Source organism: Bombus impatiens, unplaced genomic scaffold, assembly GCF_000188095.3.
Source record: "Bombus impatiens unplaced genomic scaffold, BIMP_2.2 scf_1445, whole genome shotgun sequence".
Classification (NCBI taxonomy): Eukaryota; Metazoa; Arthropoda; class Insecta; order Hymenoptera; family Apidae; genus Bombus; species Bombus impatiens.
The window spans coordinates 579,605-599,778 of record NT_177864.1 but is presented as its reverse complement, the minus strand read 5'-3'; the positions used below and the strand labels follow the sequence as shown (position 1 = coordinate 599,778).

Genomic DNA, 20,174 nt, shown 5'->3' with positions numbered 1-20,174 from the left:
GATAGAGTCTACCGTCGGTATACGGGATGTAACAGACGACGTTGCAAGGTTACAAACCCGAATCACGTTCGATAAAAAAGACAGGAAAACGGGGACAAAGCGGAGACGAAAATCGGAATAACGAAGTTTCGGGGACAAGGGGGAGTTTTCTGTACGGTGATGTGATCAAAGGAACGACAGACTGTACGGCGATCTCGGCTCCGACTAAAGGTTATAAAAAGGGATGCAAAATTGCATAGTTAGTTGATGTAAATTCTTGCTCTCTACTCTCCGGCGTTCTAGCCAGCACCGAATCTCTATTGTTCGCCGAATAAACTGGCGAATCACTCACTTGTAACTAGCGAAGGAGATTGGACATTTATCGTTTGTTTCTTTACAGCTTTCTAATCGGGCGTTAATTCGATACTTCCAGAAGATGAGAATTAATTATTAAATAATAAATTAATTTCATTATCCGCGTTAACGAAACCCGTTCTAAATTTCGACACAGATTCTATCGATTCGATTCAGCGAAATGGCAAAAACCGTGCGCACCTGTGAAATAAGCATTCACTCCAGTTATTTTCTTTTTGTGATCGTTCCAAACCTTGGTGTACAACGAACGCAACTTTCGGCCGGGAAACGTATTTTCTCGCGTGGATTTCTCCGAACCGCGACAGGCGTCCCTTTAAAAAACGGGCATTTTTTGATAGTGCGTGCGCACGATATTAAGAGAATTTCCAAAATCTCGAGAACAAACGAGCTGCGAAAAAGACACTCGACAAATTATGCGATGCTCGCATTCTTGCGAGATAACGGTAGTGAAAAATCACGGCTTCCTGGCCGCGAGATAAGGCAGGTCGGAAAAAGAGTGCCGTATAATGAAAAGGCACGCCTCTGGTCTACCCGACTGATTTAAACGTCTGGAGATAGCTCGCAACGTGTATTCTAGTGGAAATATTTCTTACGCGTCGAAGCTTTCAGAGAAAAATTGCGAAGTATGCACGAATTTCGAGTTTATTAGGACCCGTAGTTTTTAATTTTTCCAATATAATCGTTCGAATGGTTTTGCGATATTCGTGCATTAGTCAATTAAACGCAGCGACGTGGAAAACACGTGCAATGGAAACAGAAAGACTATCCAAGTCTCCCGATGCAGATTGACCCTGTAACTCGATTGTTTGAAAATTAATCGAACCGCGATAATGTCATTTTATCTGCCAATGGTATTTGAGGTATTTATTGGGTCATCCTCTGACCATATGTACTGAATACAGTTTAACGTTGATTAATATAAAATTCCTTTTCGTCGGATTCATTTCCAGAGACGAGTGAAAAGACCGTGATAACCGATTGTTCGTATCATGAAAATAGTATAATAATAATTAGTAATTTGTAGATTTGTAAATGATGTCTATTATCTTGTCGGTGCACCGCGCATTTGTGACAAATCAACTAACAAAGCGGATCATTTGCGCAAACAATGAGATAATGGTCTGTATATTTGTGGTCTCGATGTTGAAAAATTTGAGACTACCAGACGTAAGTATTTCGACCAAAGACGATCAAAGTGCGGTTCTTCTCGCTGCGAACTATATTTGTTATCGTTGCTCCGCCGCACGTACTGCAGCGTCGAACAAACGGCGGAAGTATAGCCTCGCGTTTCCGATAGAGGCGGAAGGAGAAGAATCCATTTCATCAGAAAAGAAAGAACACGAGACAGAACGTGTAATATCGACTCGCTTAAGCGTGGCTAGCTTGGGAAGGGATAAGAAGGGCGGAAAGAAGGCCGAACGACGAGAACAGAGAAGCTGTGTAAGGCGGCGGAAGTAACCGCTCAGGCGGAAGTTCCAATTGCCAGCTAGATCTATATATAATAAGACAGGAGAGTTATACTTTCTGCCAGGCGTCGTAACGCAGTTCGAGTGCAAAAGTTTCGGCCCTTCCCCGGCGACCTTCTGGAATTATCTCTAGCACCTTTCGTCCACCATCGTCGAGATAATTAAATATATCCGTGCACTGAAATGCTCAAACGGATTTTCTCCGGACGAAGGCGGCCACGATAAAGGATTTTCTCCTCTAAGACGAAACTCGGGATTGAAGGGAAAAAGTTTTCCTTGTTTGTCCTTTTGCGTTAAACCCACATTCTTCTGCGATTTTGAAACCCGGCAAATAGAGTCTGACTCCCAATTCCTTTTGACATCTGTTCTTCCTTCAATGAAACAACGATTAAAGTAGAATATTGTCCTGCGTTATATTACCTGGACAAAGTTGGTGCGAACGAAGGACCGTAGGCTTCATCATAATTAACTCGGAAGTTGAACTTCTACGATCTTAGCTATCGATAACGCGACCTCGATGATCCCTCGTGACCGTACAGTGATATGTATTTCCATGCACGTACAAAATGGAATCCCCTGATACTTATTTCTAACGACACAGAGTTCCTGTGAATAAATATTATTAGAAAGTATATTTGCCTGGAAACGTCGAGAATTTTCAAGCTTATCTAATGAAGTAGTCTTGGTTCACGTAACTTACCAACAGAAAATCAGTGTTCTAATTTGTCAGACCATTTTAGAAAAGGTGTTGAGGTCCGCGGAAAGCTGCCATAGTTCTGTACTTTGAGAAATTTGATTTCGGGAAACGTGGTGAAATTTTCCGGTATATTCGTACTCGTCGGTCGGGCCGGCTCTAGGCACGAACAGAGTGTGGCTTTGGAAAATTGTTGCAGTGGCTGCAGCTCTCTTGGGAGGAGCCATTAAGTTTCATTTTTTCTCTCGTTCTTCGCCCTCTCGCAATTGGGTTAGCCGCGCGAACTTCCATTCCATAAAGTTAGCTACCACCGAAGGACGATAATTATTATGCCGCATAGCGCGACTCGGCTTGTGCCACGGCACTGCGACAACTAGGTGCTTTGGGACCTTGTTCCCGTCCACTTCATTCGTGAAACCGCCTTTGATAAGAATGCCATTCCTACTCCTTTTTTCCTCATTGAAAGTGTGTTACCACCTGTCTGCGTCCAATCGCTTGCAATTCAACTTCCACGACTTCTTTTTCCTATTTAATTATTCTCTACGCAGCTGATTAAGAGCGGTGACAATTTTTCTTAAAAATTAAGCATATCATAATGCACACGAGTTACTATGCAACGAAGGTAAACAAGGTTGATACGTTCAGAAATGACTAGTTTTCTGAAACTATCCGACAGAATGGCACGTTGAAATCACCCCGATCGGAAGGCCAGGCACGTATTTTAAAGCCAGTGAGGTCGGTTAGAAATTAGTATACTCCGTCCTCGTCTGCGATGTCTACGACTTTTTAATTTATTCAAGGAAAGTTTGCCAGAATTCGTGCAGTTCGAAGCCCAGCTTTTCAGGATCCCGTCTGAATACCGACCGACTATTCCAGGAAGCAGATGCACCGTTTGTTATTTTTGCGTTCCGTTCCATTAAATCTTTTCCATTGTTCTCATTTTGCCTGACAGCGTTCGCTTCTGCGAGACTCGAGCAAGATGAAATGAGATATTCTTTATAAACAACCAACCCTACGCAAAACGAATCTACCTACGACTTAACTTGCCACGTATTTCCAACTCATACTTGAATTTCTTAAAAGCTAACAACTTTTTATCGAGAGATCTACTTGTAGCAAGATATCGTCGATAAATCTCAACAAGCATGTACGTTTTACCATCACCTACTAACGACTCCATGGATGAGTCAATATTTTTACACGAAATCGAAAATTTGTTAGCCCTTGGTTACTATTATAACGGTAGGCCGATTTTCAAGCATGATTGAAAGCAGAAACAGGCTAAGCTGTATGACCGCGTGTACGATCACGACGTGTACACTCGTGTATCCGTGCGCTCGCACAGCTGGACTTTATCGTGCTCGCGTGCGATCGTGAATCATAATGCGTCGCGCGATTACGCATTACGCGCCTCCCTATCTAGCCACTCGTAACGCATTACTGTCCGAGTGGGTTCGTCAATATGCCGGCGAACTGGATTATGGCTATATCCGTGGCGATGCTTTATCGTTCTGTAACGCTCGCGTGTCGCCCGTTTTCTCCCCCTTCCTTCGTTCCTCACACTCACGTGTTTCACTCTCACAGAAATAAAACGCTCGACCTGGCCATGAGACTCTTTCGCGACGAATACTCTGGTTCTCGTATCGATTCGACTGTGTTTGTTCGGTATCGTGACGTGCGAGTTATTCCACGCCACTTTGTTTTCTGTATTCGCATGATTTCGCGTGAATTCCCGGCTCACTGCTGACACCGTTTCTTTAACCTTTCGTTCCCGCCTATTTAGAACGTTTTCGCGTTCTACCGTGTCTCTCTCGAGAACATCAAGAGAATTCAAGAGTACCCAGTTGAGAGAAGAAGTAATTTTCGAGTTCGAGATCTCTTCGGATTCAACGAGAGTGATTTAGCAGGTCCAGCTGACTGAGGAGAGGCTACGATAGGATCCGACAATTAACGGAGTCAGCTGGAATTACTCGGAAGATTGTATTAGCACGTCGCTGATAGTAACGCTGGCGCATGAGCGCAGCTATAGAGTGTTACAGCGCCGTCGTCGAATATTGGCAATATTATCAAACGTTAGTTCTGTTAAGCGACGTATATCAGTTCAGCGAACAATACCCGTTCATTGTCTATAGATTTTTCGGTTGGGCAAGAAACGATGTGTTCGCAGTCAGTCCTGCAATACCGGCATGGCAATCCGACCGTGCTCGCTTTCGACACGAGTAAATCACGATTAATCGCAATTTCATGGACGTTCTGCGTAAGTCATGAAATTAATGTAACGGTATAACTCGCGATTACGTATTACGTGGTTGCATATCTCTCCACTTGTTACCGTTACTACCGTTGCCTGGCTAGTTCAATATGCCGGAATACACAGTTGTTCTCATGCTTTATCGCGTGGTTATAAACCGCTGATACGCTAGGGAATAAGGAGTACGCCAGTCCTCGATAGAAATATACTCGTTACGATACCAATATCTGTATCGTTTTGCGGGGCATTACGCGTCCACAATTAGAGGGGTTATGCGTATCTTTCCACAACTGGATATCGATGTACTTCGATACACCGAGATGCTACTTCCAAAAACATGGAAAATATTTTAACGTTGGGAATATTCTCATCGTATTCTAGTCGTGACGTCGAAGCTAGACTATGATCAATGGGGTTACTTTGCGAATCGATCTGGGTCGCGAACAATCGTTACCAGAGGTACACCGATGGTATACGGCTGTGTAAGTCGTCGCATGATTCGCCTGGCCGCGATATTTGTGCTTTTCATTTGAATTTTGTCTTCCTGATCTTTCTCGGCTGGTTTGCTTCTCTTGTGTTTTCGTCAGACAGGGATGCTCGTCGTAAAAAGCAAAAACAGAAAAGAAACGTGCTTCTGCCTTGGTGCACTTAAAACAAACGTCTCATTATAAGGCGGCGCCGAAAAGAAAGACGGCATAGTAGCGATGAATAATTATCTGGCTGAAAGAAGCGAGATGGAAAAAGTAGTGAGTTCAAGAGCAAGGGAAGTTAAATGGAAATATTATTCTACTCTGGTCGCGCACGTTTTACTTACTATTCGCTGCTACTCTTTTTAAGGACTTCTATTATTTTAGCTTTCTTCATCGTGTCGATAAATTGTTCTTAAATACTTAGCTTTACCAACTTAATTAATCGCATCGAATTATAAATGTAATTGCTGTTTCTCTTCCATCACTTTAACCTGTTATACACAGAAACGTACTTTAACAGAACAACCTATCTTTTCGGTTGCAGCATTTTATAGTAACGCATAGCGCGTAAAGCATATTTTGCACGTAATTTTTCTGGTGCATCTTGAAGTACAATAAAATATAAATTCTAAAACGAAAAAAAGATTTACATTCTACTCACCGAACGTTGTTGTACGTAGCAATTAATACTTCCTTAAACAGCCCCGCAAAACACGAAATTGACGTTTAATATCTTCAATAATTTTCACTTTCCACTTAATTTTCACATTCAATTTACCACTTGTCAAAACACTGACGAAACGTTGTCGTAAGGGAAACATACTGTAATATGAAGATAAACATAGACTCAATAGAGCAACTATTTCAATAGTTTTAGACATTCATAAAAATTTATACCATTAATAATTTAACGTAAATGAGAACGAAAAATACCTTAAGATACATCACTGACACTTTTTCGATTAGAGAATATATTTTTCGAGTAATATAATTAGCGAATTAAAGTTTCTACTTGAATCGTATGGTGGCGGCAGTTGCGATCGCGACGCCATCTGCGCCACATATTTGAAACATCTTGTCTTAAAGACAGGCGATTCTTTTTCGTCCGACGGCTTGTGGAAAGCGGCTGTATGAGCGTCGTTCTACTTCATGTAAGTAACATGAAACAAATTTACATTCACGGCAAAAACGAGCAGTTCCATCACGGAGCGTTGTAAACTTCCACGGCATGCCCGTACACGTTGTTAAACATTCATATTTTCTCGTACGCATGAAATATTCCGTGGAAAGTTTCCTTTGGCGTCCCGTGGCCCGCGTTACTTTTCGTTTCGCGACTCAAAACAATAGAAAGAAGGAAATTGCTGTATTTGTTTGGCCTCGTTCGCCTCTTCTCGGAGCACGCTTCGATTCATTCGCGAAATAAGGGACAGAATAACAAAAGTGAAGCGTTTGAGCAGTCTGTGTGTCTCTCTCTCTCTCGACTGTTATTGCGTCTTAATAATACATGACACAATAATGGCCGCCTAATTCGTGTTCACCGGTCGTATATATCTGTCTTTTCGCGTTCAACGAGTACGAAAAGACATGCCATGCCCGGCGTGCATTAAGCAAAGACATTTTTCATTCTCTTGGAATCTGTCGAGTATGGTTAATTTCGAAATATCTTGACTGTGCATCGAGCGAGATCAGCCGATGAAAAATGTGTCCACGAAGTCGTAAAAAACGAGACCGGAAGTGGCGATCCTTAGCCCGGTGGAACTCGAAAGAGTGGTGCCATGTTAAAAGGTCTGAATTCGATTTACGATTCGAAAAATCCGTCTATCTTCCTAGTGCACTGCTTCAGGATATGCACGGACAACTGTCATGAGAGGGAATATATACGGTGGTACATTTTTTTATGGCTGTTTCCAGCGGTAGCGAACGTTTCGTAATTAATTACAGGGGGGGTGCACTCTTCTTTTATCGACTACCATTTCGCGAATGGCTCGTAAAAATCCGTGAGGGTCCGTGCAGTTTTCCTGTCTCTTTCGTGCCTCGTTTTCCCATTTTCTCTCTCTGCTTTCGTTTTTTCTCGTGTGACCGCATCTCCATCTCCCCCCTCCCCCGTTCCCTTTCTTTCATGCTCTTGGCCACTGGTGCCGCTTTTAAATGTCGTTACGAATTTTTTTTTTCAATTCTTCACGATGTACGTAAGAAGTAGATGAATAATTTCGAACGTTGAGATAGCCGGTTGTAAAGCCAATCGAATTGGAAATCTCGATTGCTTTTCTCTTTGTGCTTTCGTTTCCAATTTACTCGAGTGTGCTTTTATTGTGGCTTTACACGTATCAACGAGCGAAAGTTGCGTGAATATTTTATTTTTCCACGTATTGTTGATTTAGAGCAAAATTAAGTTGCGTTATCTCTTGAATCTGTAGCTTCGATCGAACTAGTCTACCATTGTAACTTCGATTATTCGTTTATCTTGATTCGCGTCGAGTAATATCGAGCGATATCGAGTGAAAAAAATGTTGCGAAGGAAAAATCTTGATCATTTGCGTTCGATGAATAAACGCGATTTTTCGTGACTGAGTTACTTCGCTAATATTACTGTCGCCTATAAATAATAAAAACGCTTTGCTGGATGGTGTATTAAATTGCGATCGTAACTTTCCATTGTTTTCCTCGCGCGAATTTTCTACCTTTCTCGTCCTGTTCTATTTTCCAATTGTTTCGGTTGATTCGTTTGAATATCTTCGATTTCCTATAATCAGAATGCATTTCGACGTTCCATTATACGTATGTTTTCTTAGCAGCGCGATGGTGATTACTAAGTATTTTCTGTGCGATCGAAGCTCTGTTCGCTCATCCATTTTCCACTTTCATTCTCTGTATACCCTCATAAAGATATTTTATTTCTTCTTTATTGCTAACGTCTGCCATGATATTTCTGCTTTCAGGATCCGACATCAAAGTACCGGTTGCAATACTGAACTGTCTTTACGCGCGTCAATTGTGCTTCGAGGATCCATCCTGCAGCGCCATTCTCGAGATTATACCGAGGGTCTGTGGTCCAGAACTGGGTGAGTACTAACCAACTATTCTTTTAGATTGTTTTTAACTGGTATTAGAGAAAGGAGGGAGAAGCAAACATCTTTATACGTCGCAAACAAGTCGAATTCAACTTCCTGTAGAGCTTTCGTTAGAGTCGGAAGCGATTTCTGAACCGGCTCTCGACTGTTTTCTTTGATTTAAATAATTGCAGCCGAGGGGCACGATTGGATCAAGCTAGAGGCTCGCGAAGTCGAACGGTGTCGAGTAGTGGAAGCAGCTTTCCCTTAGCCAATGTAACGAGAAATAAAAAAGCGGAGCGGACCGAGGATACGGTCGACGACCTCGTACATTTCGCACTTCTTTCTCTTCTCTTCTTTACTGTTCTTCCTCTTTTCTCTTCTGATTATTGTATCCGCAGAAACTGCAACGGAAATCAGGTTATCCACTGTCACGTTGTAAATTATTTTGAAGCTAGATATCAATAGACGTAATATATTATCAACGAAGACGATTATATTCTTCGGTACTACTATTAACGAACATTTTACGAGTTTAGAACGAGATTAATTGATCGCGAACAGTTTCGGGTACTTTTACTTAAAAAGAGAGTTATAAATGATCCATTATAAACAGAAGCTATGTTAACAAATATCGTTTATCGAGAACCGACAATTATATCCGAGAATGAGCGTAATTTGGATAAAATGTAAACCGCGAGTATCAAGAAATCCAATATTAATAATTGGAATAGTACTGGCATGGTTTGATATCCATGACACGTTGTCTGAGCGACGCTGCTCCGATTTCGTTTACTGTAATCTCTTTTGGCGAACAAAATGCCCGGCCGTGTCGTGCAAATAATTAAATCCAAACCGTGGCCGGATTAAATCTCCAACTTTTTGAATATTACGTATCCTCTAATCAGGTGCTCTTTTTTCCCGATGTTCTTTTTCCCAAAGCTCGTAGTTTTACACGTCGCGCGAGTTATAACTCGGATAACTGTATTATGAAGTTTTCGCGCCGGGGGAATTACGTTTAAATTTAATGAACGACCCCAAAAATCGGGGCAAATACAGCCCTAACGTGGCTGGAAATTAAAACAAACAGAAGGACGGCCCTTCAACATAATAATGGAATTAGATACGTTTTACTTTAACGAAAGTAAAATGTAGGAAAGACCGTTAAAACGTGCTCTTTCGTACGCGTCTCGGGAAAATGGGATTAATTCGTATTTAATTTACCGAGTAAACGAGGCTGGAAGCGTGATATCGTCGTGGTACACGTGCGACCGCGAGCATGAACAGAGAAACGCTTTGCAAAGCGAAGTAGATTAACATGCAGAACTTCTCCTGTGAATTACGTGTAATTAAAAAATTCTCAGCACATTGATTGGCACATTTTAAATCGCGCGCAACTTTACTAGCCCCTCCTTTCCCTCGCATAATCATTATATTTTTTCAAGGATTCACGTAGGAGACGAACGATCGAAATCTCGGCGTAATTTAGATATTTATCGTCGATCGGTAATTCGATGATAGAAACTACCATTCATTCCATAGTCGAGGGAGCCTTTTTTTCTTGAAAAATTAAATCGTTATTCTAAATAAAACGTTGGAAGTATGAAACACGGTGGAAAAAATCGCGTAGCCAAACGGGAGAGCAGCAGCAGTTGTCGAGCGAAACGGTTTATTTTCCGAATGACTGCTTCGGCGAATTAATTAGCGCGTTTTCTCGTGATTCAAAGCAAACGCTTGGAAAAGTCCAGTTGGCCGGAAAGGTTCCAGTCCGAAATTAACAATTCGCGATTCAGCTGACGCACCGACCTCGAAAAAATGACGAAAACTATCGACTGTCGAGTCACCACCACCACCACCAACGGTCATGGTTTTCATTACAAATTAACTATTTCCTCGTCCATGGCAAAATCGCTTAACATCGTGAAAAATATTAATTTCGAGTAGAATCGTACGTCTACGTGCACGCTGGATTACATACGCTTGAATGAATCGTCGGCGAAAGTGTTTTTTCAACCATGAAACGTTCATTGCGTTTCGCTTCAGAGATCACTAATGAACAATCATCGATTAAATTTTTAATTCTGTTCCGCTTAGAAAATGCACATGCCAGTTACCGTGTATTTAATAAATCATGACTTCGATGAAAAGCTAAGCCGCTTCTTACGCTATCGTGAAAATAAATAGTACAAGTAAATGAATCGGCCGACTTACGGTTATTAAGAGAGTTAGCAAAGAAATTTCTATTTCGTCGATTCGCCGACCGTCAGAAACGAGTAATCTATGCTAGGAGCGTGCTATGTAATTTCGATATTTCATTGCGCAGAGATTCAACAGATACGAAAGAAGCTAGCGGTATCGCCTTCTGAGACCGTATCGAGGGAGACTGGCGTAAATTCTTCAGCTTGGAAATTCTGGGACTCTGATAATTTTCAGAATACCCCTGGGAAATCCAAGTGAAAGGGCATCGACGCGCTTTTTACCTTTTAGATACTACTTTCCTACTTTTACCGCGTATTTACTCGACTATTTTTATGGACAGACCCGTTCCCTTTTTGTTTTCCTATTGCTCTCCGTCTGTAGACTGGAACTCGGTCGTGTAATTAGAAAGTTTTTATTTATATGCGCGGCACTGATTCCCATGGCGATCGAGGTTATCGTAAATTACGCTAAAATTACAATTCCCGGTTGCAATATTCCAGCATTTATGCTATTCTCGCGTTCGTTGGCTCGTCGGATTCACCGATGGACATTCATCGAGCTCATAATCATCCGTCCATAAACAGTGTGGCCCCCGGTACACGAATCGAGATATCGATCCGTGAGGCTTCCTGTTCACGGTCGGCGCCAGTCGAAATTTCAGCTGCGGAACGCATAGAGATAGGTCAAGCGGAAGTTGTCGATGTACTCGACGCATTTCCAACCATATACCGCTGTTGTCTCTTAGATAGTCCCGTGCACTGCAATTTCATCAGCGCAATTACACTCGTAAAAGAAGTTTCGTAGTTAGCGGAGTTAGCGTTGCTTTGAAACTTATCGTTAGCTACGTTTTGCGAATAATTGCTGTTGAAAAAGTTACATTGTTATCTCCACTTTCGATAATCGAATCAAATAGCGTACGAGCATAATATCTATATGACAAAACTGTAAAAAATCTGTATCGGCGGTCAGAAAATGTTTCTTTTTAAGGTGATGATAATAGAAAAACTTGTAAGAAATATAATATCGATCGGAGCAACGATTTGTCGAATATTTGTAAGTCAGCAGAAAACCGTGGATAAGAAACACGATATAGAAAGTACCAATATGAACGGTTTTCCAGATCGTTAACATTCCCTGAACAACCACAGGAGCTGCCATAATCTTATCCGCAACCCTTATTTCGCGCGCTAGTGCCCCATACGATGAATATTGTCGACCATAGCGGACCTCCATTTCGTGTTAACCTTATCGATGAAAATGATCGCTGGATTCTAGGAAAATCTTCGCAGATAGGAAGCTGTTATTCCGTAAACTGCTTTCGGCGTTGATCTTACACTTAAAGCTTATTCATTCTCGACAAACTGTCTGTGCCAGTTGAATGTTTATTCGATATCGCTTGCATAATTCTGATTGAACGATCGTTTAATTGCGCAACTTGAATGGCCCGCTTCGTTCCCTTTGTGCACATTTCGCTCTTGTGCACTGTTCTATTTTAATTTACGTAATCGATTTGTTGTTACCTGCAACCTGATTAATAAATGCTTTTACTTTATTCGAAAGTAGCGACGATTCGTCACTGATTTTCACGGCACTCACGAATAATTCCAGTTTCAATGGAACGCTTAAATTCATTGTTTCTCTGTCACATATCGCAAAATATTCGTTCCATTTTGCTTTCGTTGATCGCAAAATTCAAAGAATTTGCGTTTCATTCGGCGAGTTTTGTCTCTTCGAGTATCCGGCTTTATCTGCTCAATACATTTTCATTGAAAATTTCCCGGCAAATAGCGCAACTACGAACGTACTCTGTTCTTGATATCGAAGAAACGAGCTTTCTTTCACTGTTCCTCTTCTCTTCTACGAACGTGCTAACTGTTACAAACGGACCAACGTTAAACCTTAAAACCGCCAGTGGAAAGTCGACGATGAAAACGAATAAAGTACCGCGGCTCGTCATCGTGTTAACGAAGAAAGTCCATGATAAATCAGCGGGTGGACATCGTATTCGCTGCATTCAGCCATTCTGGCCGACAACAAGGATTCAGTTTCCATTTTGCTGTCCGAAGTGAAATTTCGTGAGCGTACCTTTCCAGTTTCCTGAGGGTTGTGCGCTTGACAGCCGACCCGCTAGAGAGGCTTGTCCAGAAAATCGGTCGATAGAGGATGCGTGGGAAGGGGATTCCTAGTCGATTTGGGATTTCGTGACTTCTCGGAACCTCGGTCCATGTGTACGGATACTTGTGAACCGGCTGAACCTTATATGAGTCGGTCGTTCCGTTTGAGCACTCTTTTTCCACCTATCTATTTGCAGTTACACGCCACGTCATACCGTGTAGGCTGCGATCCTCAGCAGGAGTTGCTTCTCGGTGATGAAGGCACAGACGGAGGCGTACCAAGTATGCAGACGTCCAAAGTAATAACGCGTCGACCAGAGGATATGGTATGGCAAGACTCTCTTATTAAAAGGCATCGGTGGCATTTTGCGGCTGGCGCTACTTACGTTCTTAAATAACGACCACCCCTTCCATGTTCTATCTCGTGAGTTTTCTTTTCTCCTCTGTAATCTTTCGATTACGTTGCGTTCCAGGTTCGAGAAGGTACGATCATCGAGACGCCTGTGGTTTGTGTGTCTTTTAATTTCTGGGATTCTTGGATGATTGATTTTGAGGTTGTCAGGGCAAACCAATAGTCTGTTTATCGAATAAAGACGATCGTACTAATGAGAATCGAGCGATATGATTATAGGAGATTTCCTGCAAACTTGACAGTTATGTAAATTATTCATTGATCGTTCTGATTCGAAGGGAATAAGTAATCGAGTAAAATAGATTAGAGCGATTCCTTGGGATTATAATTGCTAAGCTAATTGCTTGTTTCAAGCTATTTGTGTTGCGCGAAAAGTCATTACTATGCAAATTGCGGTATACTTGGAAAATTTCTAATTGACTTACAAATAACGCGTACAACTTTTATAATAGCAATCCCTCGAACCAAAGTTGTTTCGATACATTATAAATTAAAGGCTGACAAATAGGTTTAGCTTATTGTTAGTCGAATCGAGGATAGGAGTGGCTGCATTGTTAAGGGCCAATTTTCCCAGCCAAGATTAAGCTTTCCAATCTCGGTTGAAGCGTCACGTACGCGCCGAGATTTATGAGTTCCAGCACGTGCAGATTTTTATTCAAGCGTTTCCCTTTATCCCAGAAGCATCGAGCATTTTCTATGCTTAGTACTAATTCCTTCATATCTCCAGCTAGTTTTCCAGTTCGAAACTATTTTTACCCGGATAACGTTTTTCTCCGTTTTGTTATACCGACCCTATAAAATTAATTTTCACTATATATATATATATGTATATCTGAATGTAAATAATCGAATAATTATTTTACAAATTACTCCGGTTTAAGTAAGTAGCGTGCGCACAATTTTAGCCAAGCGGCGCAGAAATTACCTGTCGGCCGCGTAATAATGCACAGACTAGATTTAACTTTAAAATTCAAATGTCAAGTCGTCGTTAGAGGACCCTTGTCCTGTGCCACCGCTGAATCATACGTCAGAACAATGAATAACGCGAAAAGGAATATTAACCGAAGAGAAAGGGATATTCGAATTCGCTTTGGAATCGCGATTGTTTGAAATCTGCAAGGTAGAAGAGGTTCCAAACGTTTATTTGGATTTATGAATCTTCCTGCACTTTTCCCATCGTGTCCCTTTCGCTTGCTCTCTCCGTTTCTCTGTTCGCCTTGCTTTGCTGCCTCATCTCCTTTGCATTTCCGATTTCTCCTTCTGTCTACCGCCTCCTTCTCTTTTCGATTCTCCGCTTCGTCGACTAAGTAAAACGTTAAAAGGGATAGCGTGGACGTTCAAATTAATTCTGATTTATCGCCACATACTAATCCCGATGCTTTCGGGGCTTATCACTAACGCCGCGAAAGGTACACGCGCCGACCATTACGATCGATTCCACTGAATGTATACGTACTGTGGGAAACTTAGAACGAGAGCTTGCCGGGCAATAGCTTCGCTTTTTAACGAGCCGATACCAATTTATAGAATCGACGGGGATAAATTCATTAACATTTTCTTCTAGGCCATTACCTAAATTCTTGACATTATCGAACTAGTCGAATCCTACGTCTGGCTAATTTTTAATCAGATTTCAGCAATATCGTTTACACGCGATTGTTCGAAACAATTGGCAAGTTTAAATGATTGTCATAATTAACGTAACGCGAAATCGTCGTGTTATTTATGCTCGCAGTAAATACCGCGTACAAATCGCGGCGCGTGTAACTGCACAAGCCGAAGTTTATGTTTCCTGTCCCATATTCGACAGTCTGGTTAAAGGTTAAACCGAGCCCGCACCGGGAATCCCCGTGTCATTTGAAATAACGCTTTCATTTGGTCAACAGTTGGCCGAGCGAATGATTGATTGTTTGAACTCGAGCCAAATCATCGATTACGCCTGAAGGTATAAACGAATTTACTTGCCGTAACTGCGAGCCAAATTAATTCAGCGGAAACAAAATAATACTCGACGATCCTATCAGGCTTGCGTTTCTCCGCGATGGATAGCTTCTATCTTACGTTGTTCGCGTTCTCCTTTAGGCGAACTGGGATCATCACGGACCGACCATTCGCGGCCCATTTCAATCGAAACGAGATGTAACGTTCAGAATGCGTTCAGAATCTTTTTGATTATAATAGGCGGCCTCCGTTACACGCGTTAGCCAACGCCAGCTTCGTTACTTTCAGCCTCGCGTTTCAGCAACCAGAGCTTAGGGTGTAATTTTTCCTCGAGTCAAGGAGAAAGGCAATTAATAGGAGAGGAATTCCGGACAGATTTTCAGTTTAGAAATGCTCGCGTTTCAGCGCGAATTCCAACGATGCCGGACGAAACTGATGACAAAGTAAAATCGTAGGATGTCTTGTGTGACTTTCGCATCTCGGATCAACGTTCGAAACTTGCAATATAATACCTTGAATTTTGTGTATTCGCGTTGGTCGCTGTAACTGCGATCGATTCGTTTTTATTTCGAAATAAAATGGCGAAAGATTCCCGAAAATATATTCCAAGCCTGGGCAGCTTCATGAATCGAAGGCGTTCCTCCTTTGGGGGCGAGAGTTTTTCAGTGGGTGTACTCTCAAGGAGAAGCTCGGCTCGAGAAGAAGCCATTTTCATTTAGTCGCTATCGGGGCTTCTATCTTAAGGACGTTTTTTTCACAACGTTCCGACGATCGTTTAGTTTTCATAGAAACTTAAGGAAAAAGATTGCCGCACGACGTAGTGGGTATCGTTAGCCAGGCGCTTTAACGTAAAAGTCTCCTGTAAACGTAATTTCGTTGCTGACCGGATTATCTCGTTAACAGTGTATCGATAAGAAACTGCTTTAGAAAATCGAGAACAACCTTAATTCTTCCTTGGCCGGGTTTGTTCGCTTCCCCTTTGGCTCGCTACTTTTTCCAAACTTCGAACAAGTGACCAAGTTGCTGACGACGCGAATCGATGCGTACGAAAATCATATGTTGCGTGGTAAAAAATATCGATCGGGCGACCTCGTGAAAATCGTTGCGTAAAATTCGCAAGGCAGAAAAACCGATCGTTGGCTCGATGGCCACTTATCGAAATGCAAAAACTCATGGAAAATCCAGATAGATTTCTCGATTGGCCGATAACGAGGCAACTTAAAACTGCTTATCCTCGAGTATGGTAAGCCAGCATTGTTTAATTGTACGGTGTCGCGTAGAAATTTACGCGTTTGATTACGTGCACGATCGCACACGATTTTGCAACGATATAATCGGTGAGCACGATTACATTTATTGGGTTTAGCATGAGCCGTAGGGGCAATCAATTTGCTGCTTAAACGTTTATACGGTAAAATGATCCGGAATATACGAGCACGCGGCCCTTCGTCCCTTGTTATGGCAACCGGTAGACAAACCACCCTTCCGTTAAACCCTCGATCGTCGTTCTACCCCGTTCGTCGGGGGAAAATTCTGCCTCGTCGTTGGTTATTATGCGCACGAACGAAAATCACTTTGCGAACGAATACGGCAATATCGTTTCACGAGGACGTTGCGTACAATCTAATTTCTACGACGAAATAACTTGCCAGCCAAGTACACGCGACATTCTAGTCGTTATCCTGCTATTCGTCGAATTTACCGACGACCGTTATCGGCCAGAGAAAAGAAGAAATTTTGAGTCGTTTTGGCACGAGGCTTCCGAATCGTTGCTTTTTTATTCTACGTTATTTCTAGCGGAACTTTCTTCTCGGGGATTCTACGGTATAAGGAACGCGAGGCGAGCGCAAACTTTCCCATTGGTTCATTGGTTGCAAATCACGGACTGTACAATGAGGACAAGCTGATTAGTCAGTCGCTGTGTTTCCCGAGACCCGGTCGGTTACTGCCTCCACTTTAAGAGCTTCTTTCGAATCCACGCGCACTTTCCTTCAAATGAAACGGTTAATTATTTCGTCGGCCGAGCTTTACCGGAGAACGGGAAACGTTACTTTTAAACGCGCAGGATTGACGATGCCGAGAATCCGGATGAAATCCGAGGAGGAAAGTTCAGCAAGTTTCATCGCCGTGAAACATCACGGACGTTTCTTTCGTCTCTTTTATATTTTCATGCTCCGTAACTTTTTAATCGTTCCGTGAAAGGCGCCACAGCTGCGGGATATTCCGTTGCGATCGCGAGAATCTCTCGGAATTTCGATTTTTCAAGCGAACGTTCGTTCGTGTCGTAGACAGAGGTTATTGTGAGAGCAAATAACAGGATCCTCGGGTTATTTAATTAATGGAACAAAGAATCGGTAGAGTATTATGCTGCCGGAGTCTCGCGGAAACGTAATTGAGGAGGAAATAAAGTCGGGTCTTTTAGGAAAAGCGTGGAAGAGAATCTGGGCTACCGACGTCGAAACGAATCGGTTCTCGTTGATCCGCGAATAGCAATCCCCGAGAAAACTTCTGGAAGAAAGAGCAAGGAGATAATTTTAAAAGGAACGATGCCGGAATAAAACGCGACTGTTCGAAATCGAAGCTCAACGGTCGCTTGCCGCTTGCCGCCATTAATAAGCGCGGAAAGCGTGGTCTTGCCGTGGAAAAAAGCACCGATAAGGTGGCAAAGAGGGTGGAAACGGTGATGGGGACGGTAGAAGGATCCTCCCATTGTTCGAAAATACAATGTACGTTGTTACGGCAAAGCGCCGTGCACAGTTCTTGAGCACAATGGCCTAGGTAGGAGAAAGATAGCGACGGAGGAGGGGAAATTGTATGGCTGTGTACGGGATTCACACGTTGTGCACGTGTCTGCGTGTGTTCCTAGGTGAACATACGCCGGAGAAAAGCGGATAGAAAAAAGGAAAACGCGGGGATAGAAAGGAAAAGAGAAAGAGGCTGGTGTCGCGTATCCTGCCTCCGATTTGTTCGAGATCGCGAGCTATCCATTGGCTGCACATATTTTTTCGCTTTTCATTTTTCGCCGCCGATGAATTATAACAGAGGCTCGCGCCGGCCCTGGCCACGATCGGTTGTGCTTTTTATCAACGCACCGGTCTCTTCATCACGGCACGGTATTTCCGGAACGTATTCTGATAATTAAAGCGCGACGTGGAACAAGAGAGAACGAAAGGGAGCCCCACGCCGCGCATCAATGACGAACGGACAAGCACGACGATGAAAAACTCAGAATAATACAGAGATAAAAATAGAAATTCCAGGATTTATGCCGTTAATTTAATGTTTTGCGAAAGTTTTCTCCACGCCCCGTTTTTTTTTTTTTTTTCTCTTTTCAATAGCTGAAATATTACGAGGCAAGCAATATTTTTACCGTTCGAGAAACGAATATAGAAGCGCGCGGGTCACACAGATTTTATGATAATTATAGAAGAGAATGAGAATCGAGACAATAGGGATCCGACGCGATCAAAAGCCGATGTCGCTCGCTTTGTAACCGTTCGAATCTAAAGCTTTTTTCCGAGGCTGTTTAATAAAAATCGGGGAAACGCGTGGCCATTTGATCGCGGAAGATTTAATAAACGTTGCAATTACATTTGCGGTGTGCGCCCTTTTTACCTTCGACGTCCGAACATCGGCTACATCCTTTGAACTTTCATATTTTTACATCGCTTTAATCGTTCGATCCAGTGGTTACTTTGATGTAACAAATCCCAATAGATCGCGATACAGTCCTACGATTTCCATGTGTCCTGTGGGATACGCGTTTGTACTAGAACATAACGGCTGCATTTTCACTTGTAGATGCTATGGTAAATTAGATAGTCGAAATATCGAGACTGAAATGGAGACAAAGCGATTCGACCCGTCGATAGAGAACGCAATTGTGCAAGTATCGATAAATTCATCCACATCGATTTCTCGAAGCGCGCGGTACGTTTTTTCACAAACGCATTTCCCCGCGTTTCCATTTTCCTGACAACGTCGTCACTCTAATTTGTTATGTTTCGTTCTGCTCGATTCCATAAAAATACCGTACGTTACCTTAATTGAATTTCGATCTTTTATTTTTCGTCAACTTTCGAACGAAATTGAAAGAAGAAGAAATAAAATAGACACGCGCGCGCGGTCGTCCTCAATTAAACAATTCAAAAAGGAAAGAAACTAATTAGCTATTCTGGCGTTTATGATATAATGGATAAGAGAAACTAATAGCCGACCTGGCGTACAAGTACGAAATGAAAAACAGACGGGAAGACTAAAAGAAAAGAAAAAAAAGAGATAATAATTCTCTTTTTTTGGCGCACGTAACGAATATGGAAGTTCAGGTTGAATAATACAAAGCAGAACTATCGCGTTCAAATCTCCGAGTGTGTATTGCGAAGAACATTTCGCAACATAGAGACGAGAGTCCTGGTAAAAAGTTGCTAACCAGGATCTCGATATAATAAGGTCGTTATCTCCGGTAAAAAGCAGGACATTTTCATCCGAATTAAAGTCGTTACTTAGGAAATAATTCGGCCGTTTTAATGAAAGCCCATCGAGAAACGTTTTCCTCACTCTGACGATTTCCACCGCGGTTATAAAAATAGTAAAGAAGCTACGGGTTTCTTGCGACGTTCTTTCGTAAGACAAAAGAAGATTCATTTAGCCAGGCTAACCATCCGTTTCTTGCGAAGAAAACGTTTGATCGAAAAATGAGACTAAAGAAGCAAAGTAAGCACTGTCTCTTGCTCGAGCGGGGAAAAAGGATCGGCAAATTGAATCGTTTAGACGGAATTTTCAACTATCGAGCTAGCTCTGTATCAATTTTATGATTACCCAGGCTAAGGTTATCGACCATCTTTCGATATTATCAAACGAAACAGACACCGTTTCTGCCTATCGTAGTGAAAATTCCTATTTAATTCGGTTAAAAGGTAAAATCGAGCACGGCGGTTAGCTTTGAATAGAGATGAAGGTATCACCTGTGCTATCCATGGAGACAAGGGCACATGTTTCGGATAGTGGTTGGTGGTCCACCTCGCAGAACGCAGATGGGTGGTGCACAATCGTACAAACGTATGTACGTATGATCTCGTGGCGTTCTCTCTCCTGCTTTCTCTGCAGCGCGTAGCTCCCTGAAACCGCTATCTAACAGTGACCATGCGAGTTCTCGTAGAGCGTGGTGCATAGGCGCGGTATGGGAGCATTAAACGGGAGAGACAGGACGGTATCAGCGTCGGT

The 20,174-nt window shown here is 42.4% G+C and overlaps 1 protein-coding gene across 1 annotated transcript in view; it reads left to right on the top strand.

Annotated features, from left to right (window-relative positions):
• Positions 1–20,174, top strand: part of LOC100742880 — a 200,368-nt gene that overhangs the window by 83,582 nt on the left and 96,612 nt on the right. The window contains 1 exon segment of the mRNA XM_033324001.1: positions 8,175–8,297. Coding sequence (XP_033179892.1) covers positions 8,175–8,297 — 123 coding nt within the window.